This window comes from Cetorhinus maximus, chromosome 3, assembly GCF_964194155.1.
Source record: "Cetorhinus maximus chromosome 3, sCetMax3.hap1.1, whole genome shotgun sequence".
Lineage (NCBI taxonomy): Eukaryota > Metazoa > Chordata > Chondrichthyes > Lamniformes > Cetorhinidae > Cetorhinus > Cetorhinus maximus.
The window spans coordinates 178,344,841-178,358,777 of record NC_135881.1 but is presented as its reverse complement, the minus strand read 5'-3'; the positions used below and the strand labels follow the sequence as shown (position 1 = coordinate 178,358,777).

The window sequence follows — 13,937 nt, the reverse complement described above, 5'->3', positions numbered from 1 at the left end:
CCCTTCATAGACCCTATGCCAATTTAGTGCCTACTCATGCCAATCCATGCACCCCACCCACCACCCTTTGCTCTTACAGCCTCCATGCCAACTCACCCAGTATCAACCATGGCAGACCTCAGGCCCCATGCTGAGATTAAATAAAGTCCTTAAGTGTCTATTGATGAATTCACTATTTTTTAAAAAGTCTCATTGATAAAAACCCATTCGCTACATTTAACTTCCTTCAAGTACTTAATCCCTTATAACAGCAAGGGGTTGTATTCATAGTCCCACTTCAAAGACTTTATAAGCATTTGGGGCTGTAAATCAAACTATGAACTGACAGGCACCCTACTTTGATAATGATAGGTTGTGAAATCAGTTTTGCAGCATTAATCCTATAATTCTAACACTCAGGCTTATGTCAACAGATAGAGTGAAATTACAAGCGCTGATTTTGTTTTAACACTGCAGAGAGTTTTTCCAAATATTTAAATGGCAGATTTAAATCACTTGACAGCTTGATAGTTCCCTTTGACAGTTCCAATGAATTTATGCACTTTTTATGCACATTCATGTCTATTTTTAACAACCCCACAGGGCACCTTACCTCTCCAAATAACTCCGCCAATTTTAGAATTTCTCCTACCAAGCCTAAAGTGCACAACTCGTGTTTTGGACATCCGACTAGCCAACATCAGATCGGCATGAAGGCAGCTGTGCTTGAAAGTGTGCAGGCGCCTCCATGAATCAAGGATGTGCAATTTAGAACCTGTCCAGTCGCCTCTCCCTGTGAAAATGGTAGGGGTTGGTTTCGAGGATGGAACTTCCAGAACTGGGCCTGTGCAGCCATTTTCACAAAGACAGAGAGCCTCTTCATCTGTCTGAAATTTCAGGCCTGGATTTTAATTCTGAAGAGCTGGTCCTGCTTTGTGCTAACCCGCCATGTCCAGGATCTCAACTGTCAGGTCATATTTATAGGCCTGGATTTTCGTTCCCAAGGTGGAAATCTCCTGGCTCACCACACCCGCCTTGGAAGGAGGTTTTCCAAATAATAGGATCATTGTTCTGGGGAGGCAGATGCAGGATGGAGTTGGACATGGCACCTGCAGATGCAGATCGAAGATGGCCACGTGGGCTGTCGAGTACCAAGGTGAAATGTTTAAAAGACCTGCCTTGGCTCTCTGGAGCTTGCTCCCACTTGTTTGCTCATAGTTCAGGCCCTTTAGCTGTCAAACCCCCACGCCTCTCCCCAACCACTCCCCATGTCCCATCCATGCCAACTCATGCCCCTTACCCACCCCAATGGCCCATCATACCGTACATGCCAACTCATGCCCCACCCACTCTGATGGCCCCTAATGCCAACTCATTGCCAACCTATGCACCACCCTTTGCCTTTACACCCTCCATGCCAACTCACCCAGTAGCCATGCTGAGATGAAATAAAATAAAGTTCTAAACATCTATTACAGCCTTCACTATATTAAAAAAATACTCCCAAGTCATGAAAGCCCATTCAAAACTTTTAAGTCCCCTCAAGTACTTAATCCTTTATGATGAACAGACCTGCATTCATAATGCCATGTCAAAGACAGCTATTCCTTTAATAGCCTCTTAGAGTTGTCGATCAATCTGTGAATTTAGGATCCTCTGCTGGAATAATTATAGGTTGCGGAAAGCAGCCAAGTATTAATAATGACATCATGATAGCCCTTAGGGTAATGTCAACAAACAGCTATTGTAATTGCTACAGCAGATTTATTTTTATCTCTCAAGTGATACAGGCAGCCTTTTTTTAAATTTATAAAGGGCTGGGGATTTAAATAACCTCACAGTTTGAGTTTTTTTTCTAAACCTCTCACTGACCCAGGCAGGCTTTTTAAAATTTTTTAACGGACTGAGGATTTGCATGATTTCACATCTTAACAGTTCTACAGACTTTCTCCACCCTTCAAGAGCAATTATGTCTACTCCAAAATTTCATAACAGCCATACTACCTGTTAAGACCCTTGCTACAACAAATATGGAGTCCGTTTGAACTTGGCACTGAGTTCAAATGGCCCTGCTGTGTTCGTTCAGGTTTCCCCGGTGTGAGGCACACCCTGCCCCTTTCCCCTGCTGGCAAAAATTGGAACTGTTGGAAAATGGGGGGAAATTCATGTTCCTCCTGTCATTTTGGAAAGTCGAAGATCCAGGCCATATGGGCAAATCACGTTCACTATAAGTGGTGAGCCAGATGTAGGATTGCATTCGTAGTTTTTCACACAAGAAGTTCTAAGTCTTGACCAGTTGAGTAAAAAATGATAATCCATTGGTCTTTTATTTTCAGGATTTGAAATTTTAATCTCAAGATAAGTCTCCCTTACCTGCTAATGGCTTGTGAGAGAATAGCAGATCTCTCACCTAGGAAATGACATGGAGAGGGAACAAAATCATTCTAAAAGTGCAGGAGAAAAAAAATCAAAATGTTGCATAAAATGAATTTGCCACATTGTAAATTAAACCTGTGTTTGTTGAAACTGATATCTGTAAATATGTTCGAATTAGTATGTAATTGGCTTCCAAATTAAGACTGTGAAGGTGTCAGGATTTATGTTGAATTGCCAAATGTGAATCTACATTCTGATTTGCACAGATTACCGTGTGGTAATAAACGTCAGTGTGAAACACAGACCTTCATTGATTAAGGTTTTAAAAAGGATACCAAGTGGGATAATTGTAAGCAATTACCTGAGGAGCTCTGTTTGGTTAGTACGTTGAATAGTTATATTTAGTGTGATTAAGTGCTCATCCAGAATTGTAACCCTTTCCTTAGGATTAGCTTTGCAATCTTTTATTCTTTAAGTTTTGTTAAGAAATGTCTGGGGTAAATTAATGTACTTATCACTTTAAGGAATGTCAATGTGGGAAGAATGAAACAATTTTTCTTTGAATATGCAATTCCAGTATCAGTTAATCCCAGGTCAAGTACAGCACAGAGACCAATGCAGAGTACAAATTGTTCCAACAATGTATTCAGGGACGGGTTAACAAAAGTCATTGGTATCTGTTCCCAAGGTCCCCTTAAAATATGAGGCCTCCACAGAAGACTCAGCATTTACTCAGGTTGCCAACCCTCCATGAATTGAGGTACAAATGTTAATTAGCACCAAACAGAAATGAACTTTGATTAGTTTTCTCAGTCTAGATCGTCGGAGAGCTACACTTGTTTCAGTTTTAATCCCAGACGTTAATTCTCCACCACTTATATATTCACCACAACCCACCCACACCTCCCCAAACTCCCTTGTTCACTCATGTTCCCCCACCCACCCTATACAACATCCTCAAACAATCTCCACTCCTGCTTACAAGAGTATGGCTTAGTTTTTGACAATTGATCTTCCTGCCTGCAGAGAACTCAGAGAGAAGATTCAGCCTGAAATCCTGGAGTTGGTCAAGCAGCAGCGGCTGAACCGACTTTGTGAAGGAACCTGCTTCAGGAAGATCAGCAGCCGCCGGCGACAAGGTACTGAGCAGACAGATTCACTCAAAGCTTCACCTCTACTAGAATGAACAATTTAATTATATAGACGTATTGGAAATGCAGTCTCTGTTCATTGGCATCACAATTAAATAGATCACTCCACATATCAAATGTCAGGGTAATTGAGCTCTCAATAACTGATGGAACGTTTTGAGTTGATTCATACTTTTTAATAAGCTCCTCCTAAGTTATACAATATAGAACTGTATATATTTCCATAGTTTTACACATTATATCATTTTTTATTTTTTCTGGGGGTCTGAGTGACATTGTCAAGGTCATATTTATTGCCCATTTCTAGTTGCCCAAAGAAGGTAGGGTTGGGGCACCTTCTTGAACTGCTGCAGACTTTCTGATGATGGTGCTGTCACAGTGAGGCTAGGTTGGGTGGATGGTGCATGACTTGAAGGTGATGCAGTTTCCAACAATAAGAGTTAAAATGCTTATGAACAGACCACATTTGCTTTTATTGCACGTGTATTAAACCTTGAAGACATAGCGTCGTGCCATATCTCTGGAAGGCAGGGGCTGCTGGCCTGTCCTCACAAAGCAATGTTGCATACACTCAGGAGCTAAAACCAAGAACAACATGCATTTATATAGCACCTTTAACATAATGAAACATCCCAAGGTCCTTCCTGAGAGCATTATCAAACAAAATTGACACCATACCAAAGAAAGAGATATTAGGACAGGTGAAAGAAAGCTTAGTCAAACGGTAGGTTTTAAAAAGCGTCTTAAAAGAGGAATGCGTGCAGAGGCAGAGAGCTATAGAAAGAGGAATTAAGAGTTTAGGGGCCGGATGGCTGAAGGCACAATCGCCAATGTCCTGAGTTGGAGGAATGTAGAGGTCTTGGAAACTTGTTGGAGATTACAGGCATAGGGAGGGGTGAGGCCACAGAAGGATTTGATCATAGTATGAACATTTTAATATAAAAGTATTGCTGGGCTGGGAGCCCATATAGATCAGTGATCATAGGAGTGAATGGTATTTGATGTGAGTTAGAAAAGAGCAGCAGCAGGCTTTTGGATAAGCTAAAGTTTATAGAACGTGGAAGATGGGAAGTCAGCCAGGGAAGCATTGGAATAGTCAAGTCTGGAGATAACAAAAGCATCAAAGTGAGTTTTAACAGCAGGTGGACTGAGGCATGGATGGAGATGGGCAATGTATGGAAGTAGAAGTAAGCGGACTTGGTAATGAATAAAGATGAAGTCTTAGAAACTCAGCTTAAGGTCAAATAGATTGAAACATGAGACTGCGGACAGTCTGGTTCAGCTGGAGGTAAGTGGCAGAGGAGGGGGACAAAATTTGGAGCTAGGGAATGGAGTGTAGGCAGGGACCAAAGACAATGGACAGGATTTTAGCTTCTGGATTGGGAAACGGAGGTCATGACCATTTTCAGATCACGAACCCACCCCCTCAGGGGAAACAGCCACTGGCCCCCATTTTCACAGGGCGGGCAGGCCCTTGGAGCTAAAGAGTCAATCAGAGGCCTTCTGGCTTGAAAGGAGCAGCAGGCTGTAATAGAAGATAAATAAGGAAGAGGGCTCTTCAAAATGGAGGTGCCCTCTCTCCCACTTTTTAAACTTAAATTACAAATGGACCTTGCAGCTGTGCCACAACCATAGTGGGTGACCCTCTCTACATGGCCCCCTAAAGCTGCTCCTGCACCAAGGCAGGCAAGGAGGGCCTCTAGGCCTGGCTGGTGCACTGCCCCCACCACGCCCCCTCCCCAGGACACCATCTCCAGGAACCTAAACTGACCCCCGCCGCCTGCAGGGATCTGGAAAATCCCAGACTACCTCCTTTTATTGGCCTCAATAGACATTTAACTCAAAGGTAGTGGAGGAATCAAGAGAGGTTGTGTTGGTGATGTAGAGCTGAGTGTCCTCAGCATACATGTGAAACCTGATGTCACACTATCGAATGATGTCACTGAGGGGCAGAAATAGAAAAGAGGCAAGTGTAGATCCTTTTTGCACTCCAAAAGAATCATTGTGGTATTTGGGAAGAGAAGCCATTGTATGCGATTCTCTGGCTATGACTGGATAGATAAGATTGGAGCTAGACAGGGGAGGAAAGGTGTTGAAGGTGTGGTCAACCATTCAAAGGCTACAGACTGGTTGAGATGGACGAGGAGGCATACTGCACCGCAATCACAGCCATAGGAACATAGGACTTAGGAGGAGGCCATTCAGCCCTTTGACCCTGCTCCGCCATTTGCTAAGATTATGGTTGATCTGATTGTGGTCTCAACTCCACTTTCTTGTCTGCCTCCCACAGCCCTTCACTCCTTTGTCTATCAAAAACATGTCTAACTCTGCCTTCAATAAATTCAATGACCCTCTACTGCTTTCTGGGGAAGAGAATTCTACATGCCATTGGCCCTTTGAGAGAAAAAAATTCTCCTTATCTCAGTCTTAAAAGGGAGACCTCTTTTCTTAAAACTGTGTCCCCTAATTCTAGTCTCCCCCACAAGAGAAAACATTATCTACCCTATCAAGTCCCCTTAGGATCTTATATGTTTCAATAAGATCCCCTCTTATTCTTCTAAATTCCAATGGGTATGGGCCTAACCTGTTCAACCTTTCTTCATAAGATAAGCCCTTCATTCCAGGAATAAGTTGCGTGAACCTTCTCTGAACTGCTTCTGACGCAATTATATCCTTTTTCAAATAAGGAGATCAAAACTGTACAGTTACACAGGATGTCGTTTGTGACTATGATTAGGGCCGTTTCATTGCCATGGCAGGGATAGTATCCTGATCATAGAGGGTCAAACACAGATTTGCAAGAAAGATGGGCACAGATTTGAGAGGTGCCAACATATTCAAGAATTTAGGAGCAGTAAGATTCTATTGTGTGCCTATCTCCATCCTTTTATACTGGACAACTTTGGGCCTTATTGAAATGAAGTGAAATAGAATAGAATTGAATTTGATACTGAACCCTAATTTTTTTTGTTCTGCTCAGATTCACATAACCACTCAAGTACTAAATTTCTTCGGTCAGTTTTGTCAACATTCAGACCTTGAGATTGGTAATAGGCATGCAGTCAATGCTGTGGTGGTTGAAAATGGTGTGAAATTATAGTGCACTGTGACTCTGGGCACCAGGCTTCAGTCCATATTGCACATGTATCTATTGCTGCTGGTTAGTTTTGGTGCCAGCGTTCGAAGGCGAGGTTCAAAGCCATTAGAAATGTGTTGCAAGTCAATGAGTTATGACCTCCAGTTATACTTCAGAACTTTATCAAGTAATGAGGAATTTGTGTTGCATTTGCTGTCAATTCTACATTCTCCTCTTCTTGATTTTGATGGGTTTCTTTGCATCAGTAGAATACAATGGAAAGCTAGTGCCATCAGCAGAACAGGATGAATTTGCTCTCTTTAACTGTACATGTACTAAAACTTGAACAAAACATAGGAGATTAACATAGCTTCTACACAAAGATGGAATGCAAGTTTGTGATGAGATAGGTGGAAACTGGACAGCTTCTGTCTCATGATCAGTTCAGGCTTTGCATTGTATTTACTCTATATTCCTGGTGTTGAAGGAACATGAGACATTTTACTACATTGAAGGCGCTATATAAATGCCAGTGCTTGTTTTGTTTTGATGGTATACCATATACATGGTTCAATGCACATATTATAGACTGACGGGAGGAACCTTACAAAGTGGCTTATAACTGACTCCAGGGTCTGAGTGAGTGATCAGTCTTTCGATGGATTGCTGTGGCTAACTCTTGTTTTTCATGCACCAATTCCAGAGTGAAACAAGATCCACATGTTGTTGGGCTGGCACATCCTCCTGTGTAGTGTCAGTGCCAGGTAGCAAGGGCATTCCAACAAGAGGGGGAAATCAGACTTTGGAAGGTTCCTGTTGATTCAGCCTCTGTAAATCTGTCATTATATTTGACCTGGACTGAATTGTTATCTGTATCAGTTCCACTTTGTTAAAAATTATATGTTTTGCACAAGTGTTTAAAATCAAAACAATGAGTTTTTAAAATAATGCTGGAAGTGACAAAATTATTAATTTTACAGACAAATTCTGGTATTGCCGCCTTTCGCCAAACCACAAAGTCCTGCACTATGGAGACCAGGACGAGAGCCCTCAGGGAGAGGTGCCGCATGAATCTTTGCAGGACAAGTGTAAGTGCTGCCTCTAACAGAATAACATCAACTATTCTTACAGCACTTAGCAGCTTGCGTGCTTTTCATTACACGCGATCAACACAGGTAGTATTCTTACTGTAGACAGTGCTTTCAGGGCTATATATTCTTTCGTCGTAAATGAGAAAAATTGCATTACAGCACAAAAGTAATCTGGCGGCACATAAATGCGCCTCCCTTCCCCCATCCCCCGTCCCACCCAGTATTTGTGGAGTATGAGGACACTGCATTAACATAACACTAGCAACCTGCCTGACTTCATATTACAGAACTGATGCCACTTCGGAGTTCATGTATAACTGAATCAAGCTTTTAAAAAGATGTTGCACAACTGCTTTTAGGGGCAAATATAGTCCGTTGTTTTTTTTCTCAGAACAACTGAGATCAGGGAGAAACCTGCTACACATTCCCAGTGCAGCGCTACACACTTTTAGTATTTACATCTGTCAATCCAGAAAATTGTAGTGTGTATGTTCAGTCTTCGGCTATGTGCTCCTAATTGGTGAGGCTAAGAGCACAAATGAAAGGGGGAAATTTTACCCTATCCTTTTTAAAATGTTTCAAACTATTGTCACAAATGATGACTCAAAAGCTAATGCTTAGAACAGTACTTCTCAATGCAACATTGTATTGTAACTATGTCCATAAGGTTAGATGAAGTAGGGTGGAAAGAGGCTTGTGTGGAACGTGAGCTCCCATACAGACCTGTTAAGTCAAATGGCCTGTTGATGTGCTGTAAATGTTAGGCAATTTAATGTATCTTGTGACAGGAGCAGTAACTGCGTGTTGAGAATTTCTTGTTTTTTTTTAAACAGTGCCAGTGGCTGATATCAAAGCCATCGTGACAGGAAAGGATTGTCCACACATGAAGGAAAAGGGTGCACTTAAACAAAATAAGGTAACCATTTACAGTAAACTTCAAAAAGATTCCACTTTTATGCCAAGATAAATTTTTTGAGCTATGGTAGTCTTAAGTGAACGTAAGATAACATGCATCTTAAGAGTATTATAACACTTGTCTTTTGGGTGAGACATTAAACCAAGGCCCCACCCACCCGCTCAGGTAGGCATAAAAAATCCCACTGTACTATTTGAAGAAGAGCAAAAGAGTTCTGGGGTTTCTTGGTCTATACTTATCCCTCAGCCAAGATCTAAAATGCAAGATATATTTATTTATTTCATGACTGTTTATGGGACTTTGCTGTGTGCAGATTGGCCACCACTTTTACAACAGTAACTACACTCTAAGAGTACTTCATTGCCCCATAGCGCTTTGGGAAGTCACAAGGTCATAAAAGGCGCTATATAAATGGGAAGTCTTTCTTCCCTTAGTTTTTGTCATTCACTTCATGCAGTGGAGGAAAATCTTATTTTTCTCATTTTCGGTCAAGTTTGAAAATGGTGCACTTTATTTTCCTGTCTAACGTGTTTAGAACTACTGATGTAGTGACTGATTACATAGGATATACAACACAGAAACAGGCCATTCAGCCCAACCAGTCCATGCCAGCGATTATGCTCCATTCAAGCCTCCTCCCATCTTTCCTCATCTAAATCTATCATCATTACCATCCATTCCCTTCCCCTCACATGCTTTTCTAGCTTCCCCCTAAATGCAGCTATACTGTTAACTTCTCTGTAACAGGTCTCTGTAGTAGGGCATTTCCACATTCTCACCATTCTTTGGGTAAAGATGTTACTTCTGAGCTCCCTATTGGATTTCTTGATGACTATCGGATAAGTGAAATTCTATTTTTATGGCATGCTGGGATTTATACAGACGTTTTGTGAATCTTATTCTGTTATTCCATGAATGCCACAAATCAGTGGCCTTGAATAGCATAATTTTACATTTTTAATAAAGGCCTGTCACCAAAATAAACAGGAATTAGGCAGAAGTGGGTGGGACGATGTTAATCTCTATACTGCTTGATTTTTTTTTTGTTATTGGGGTTCCGATTGTCAGGCACCCATGTTCAAGGCATCAATGCATTGTGGTTTTGCCCATTAAAACCAATGGGAGTTCAAGGGCATTAGAAACAAGCTGGAACTTGTTGCTCCGCTGCAAAGTGGTACATTTAGGTTTCTGCACTCATTAATATTAATTATGTGGAGATTGAAGAAGAGTTCAGTGCAAATGTTATGTTGAGCAGTACTCTTATTTATCTGACTGCCATTCCCATTGTCATCTTATTTAAATTCCATCATTGCAGTCTTCACAGTGGAATCAGAAGAATTTATTTAAACTGCAGCAATAATGGTACTTTGTGCAGCAATTTTGAGCAGGATATTGGTACACTGCTCAAGTCATGCAAAATCAACTTCATATGCATAATTTAAGAAAGTAAAAAGGCGCGAATTTGCCCTTATACAGCACCTTTCACGATCTCAGATCATCCCAGCGTGTTTACAGTCAATAAAGTAGGGCAATCAATTTGCGCACGGCAAGCTCCCACAAACAGCAATGTGATAATGAGCAAATAGGCTGTTTAAGTGATGTATGCTGGGGGATTTATTGGCCCGGACACCAGACAGAAGGCCCATGCTCTTCAAGTTACTGCCACGAGATCTTTTACCTCCATTTGAAAGGTTAAATGGACCTTCAGTTTAATATCTTGTCCAAAAGTACTCCCTTCAGTACTGCACTGGCAGTGTCAGCATAGGTTATGTGCTCAAGTCTCTGGAGTGGGACTTGAATCCACAATTTGCTGACTTCAAGTCGACAGTGCTGCCACTAAGCCACAGTAACTCATTACCATTCAATATAAAGGTACTCTGTTGTGCACGTCACCACCTAAAGGGAGTCCATATATAGAAATTGAGGAATTTGATCACATCAAACACAGATGACATTTGCTGGCAATTCATCCTGCTGGGAAACAAGACGCTCTTCATCAGCTGATGCAAGAACGGCTCTGCAGCTGAATTGTTCCGCCATATTCCTTAATTTTGAGGGAAACTTTAATCTCACACACTGAGCAGGAAACCCATGGGATCATGTGGACCTAGTGTGGACTACTAGTGTGGAATACTGTGGACAGTACTACATACCATCCAATATTGAATTCGCTGAAGAGCAAAATCGGGTAGCATGTAAAACCAACATTGCGCCTGATCAGTTAAAATTGCCCTCAGTGAAGGGGAACAGGTTGCACACTTGCTGTTTCAGCTGAACACTGGTGTAGGAGGCAAAAAAAGAACTTGGAAAACGGGGGAGGAAAATAAATGCTAAAATTCTGTTCCATCATATTTGGCATTCGTGACAAAATAACTTGTTACTAAACCCAATCCCTACATTTTTCCTCTTCACAGCTTCATTCTAGAATTTTAGTTCACTCTTTAACTTGAATTAGATGGTAAGGGACGTCCATGGGCAGAATTTTTTGCTTGGCGTGCGAGTGCACACCTGACCCGCTCGAGAGTGAAATAGCACGTGGTGAGGTCGGGCAAGCATCCCGACATCATCGCGCACTCGCATGATATTTCGGTCGGCGGGTGCGCACAATAGTCAGAAGCGCACCCGCCGACAATTATTTTCATTGCACGGGCGGGATGAGGTTTCCATTATTAATTTTTTTAAAATAAAAATGTTTGGACAGAATTTTCATCATCTGTATGTTCTGGTGACTGATTCAGATGCATGGGCATTTTTTTCCCCAGTTTTTAAAAATCTTTATTTTGTTGCATTTAAATTCTTCAACTCCCGGAGGCAGCTCTCAGCCTTCAGGGAGCTTTTATTTCGTGCTCCGCCTACGTCTGCGCTGACTTCAGCACTCGTCCTCCTCCCTGCCCCACCCCGGCAGCGCTGAGCCTTTCAGTGCGCCTTTCACACTGGTTGGCCAATTAATGGCTAGCCAGCGTGAAATCGCGATCGAGGGCATATCGCGGCCGGGGGTCCGTTCCTGGGCCCTCCAATCGCAGGCGCCCGCCGAACTAAAAATCCTGCCCCATGATACAGTAATAATGATCCAGTAATCTGGGTTGAATCCCACGCGTGGGTCTCTGCCTGCTGTATTTTCTGTCACCCACATACCTTCATTAAAATTCCCAAGCTGTTAAATAAGCTCAAAAATTGACTTGCTTGATTCAGTGTGACAGCTGCCGTGTTGGATTTTTCCCCCAAAGGTGATGAATCCCGGACTGAGATTGTGCTGTCACGCTGAGTACAGACAGGGGATTGGAATGAAAATCCTTCGAATGTGTGGAGAATGCACATGAACAGCTACAGTTTAGGGAACAATGCCTCTTGAATACTAAAGAGATGAAGGGATGTTGCAACTTTTAGAAACCAACGCTAATTGACGGGTTTTATTTGTATGGTGAAGATAGAATTGGGTACATTAGCGTAGTATCGTAAATCCAGAGGTCTGGACTAACCATCCAGAAAGTGTGAATTATAATTCCACCTGGGCAGTTTAAGAATTTGGAAATAAAATACTTGTATCAGTCAAAGTGACATGAAGGGTTGCAAAAACCCGACCAGTTCGCTAATGTCCTTTGGGGAAGGAAACCTGCCATATCCTTACCTGCTTTGACCTACATGTGATTCCAGTCCCACACCAACATGGGTGCCTCTTAAACTGCCCTCTGAAGTGGCCGAGCAAGCTACTCAGTCAAGCCAACTAGGGATGGGCAATAAAGGCAGCCCTTGCCAAGCAGTGGCCACATTAAGGGGAGGGGTTTAAAGAGAGAGTTATAGCAAATAGACCAAGGCAGATGAAGTCTCTGTCGCCGATGGTGGAATGACTGGAAACATAGATGCATAAAAGTCCAGAATAAGGAGAACAGTGGGTGTGAGAGCTAATATAGACTGAAGGCTGTTGCAGAGATGGGTTGAGACATTTGGTCAATATGATCACCTGGTCTGGTTTTGATCACCATTTCTCCCCCAAATTTATTTTTTCCCTCAATAACTCTTGTTTTTTTTTCGTTTGTCCAAGGAGTTTACATGACTACGGGTGGTGAAGGGGATTGGGGTGGGGAGGAGGTGGGAACTGTCTATTTGCAATGGCACCACAAAAATAGGACAGGCTTAATAGACCATCTGGTCTTTTCCTGCTCATCATTTTTGTCCTTTAGTATAAGACAGTGGCTGTGGAGATATTCAAAGATGAAGGAGCATAGATAGTCAGGGAGCCATTGTACACTAGTAAGGTCGGAGTGATGGTGAGTGAGACTAAATGCAGGCCAGGATATGGGCCATTGAGTTCTGGACAAATTAGGATTTATACAAGGCAGGGGACAGAATACCTAAAACATTATCCCTGGAGCTGTTTAAACATCTGTTTAATATGATTGACATGACAGCTATATCTCACTGCTGCTGTTGGGCTTTCTCCCAGCACATGTAGAGTGCTAGGGTGTAATAGAGGTGATCTCTCTCGATGTGATGATGACAGTTTCTGTCCAGTTTGGAGAGGTGGTGTAGGAGGTGCAAGAAAGAATGAAAGAAAGTGGGACTCTTCTACACTCTCTACTTCAGAAGCATTTCCATCAAGAGATAACTACTGGCCACAAATTATTTCTTTTTAAATCAATTGCAAAAATAAACACATTTAAAGCAGTCACTTTGGGCAGAATCTTCTGGTTGGCGTGCGGGGGTGGGCCCGACATGCCGATGTGTAAAATGATGCGTGATGACATCAGGCATGCGTCCCGACATCACAGGTGGGATGAGGTTTCCTGAAGCTTTTATGAAATAAATAAATTTTCCCACCTTTACAAACATGTCCCAACTCATGTGACAGAGTCACATGAGGGGACATGTTTGAATAAATTCTTAAATCCATTCTTTAATTATTTTCATAACCATTCAATCTCCCTGAGGCACGGAGCTGCCTCAAGGAGATTGATGCGCGCAAAAGAGCGCAGGCCCCAACTCTCCCTCCTCGCCCCGTCTGCACAGGTAGGCTGAGTGCTACCGGCTGTACGTTACGCTTGGCGGGCCTTAATTAGCCCAGCTCCCCTCCCCCTCCCACCCAGCCCACCCGCCATAGGAAAAGTCCAGGCCTTTGAAGATTCTGTATATTAAAAAGAACTTTCACTGGAGTTGAGTATCCAACCCAGAGAAGGCGGGGGGTGGGGATAAGTCCATCTCATTTCAATCAGACCGCTTCATTATTGTAACATTGGTACTGACAACAACAGACGGAGATAGTAATCACTTGTGACATTGACTCACCAGCAAAAAAAAGAGAAACTTGCCACTTCTCCAAAGCAATATAAAACAGATACCTCTGAACACAT

At 42.4% G+C, this 13,937-nt stretch overlaps 1 protein-coding gene across 10 annotated transcripts in view; it reads left to right on the top strand.

Moving 5' to 3' along the window:
• The window catches only part of LOC144679064 (engulfment and cell motility protein 1), a 272,728-nt gene that overhangs the window by 248,513 nt on the left and 10,278 nt on the right, over positions 1 to 13,937 (top strand). For all 10 annotated transcript variants that reach the window (XM_078539327.1, XM_078539329.1, XM_078539330.1 and 7 more), the window contains 3 exons: positions 3,382 to 3,494; positions 7,563 to 7,670; positions 8,507 to 8,589. In XM_078539327.1, coding sequence (XP_078395453.1) covers positions 3,382 to 3,494; positions 7,563 to 7,670; positions 8,507 to 8,589 — 304 coding nt within the window. The remainder of the gene's footprint in view (positions 1 to 3,381; positions 3,495 to 7,562; positions 7,671 to 8,506; positions 8,590 to 13,937) is intronic.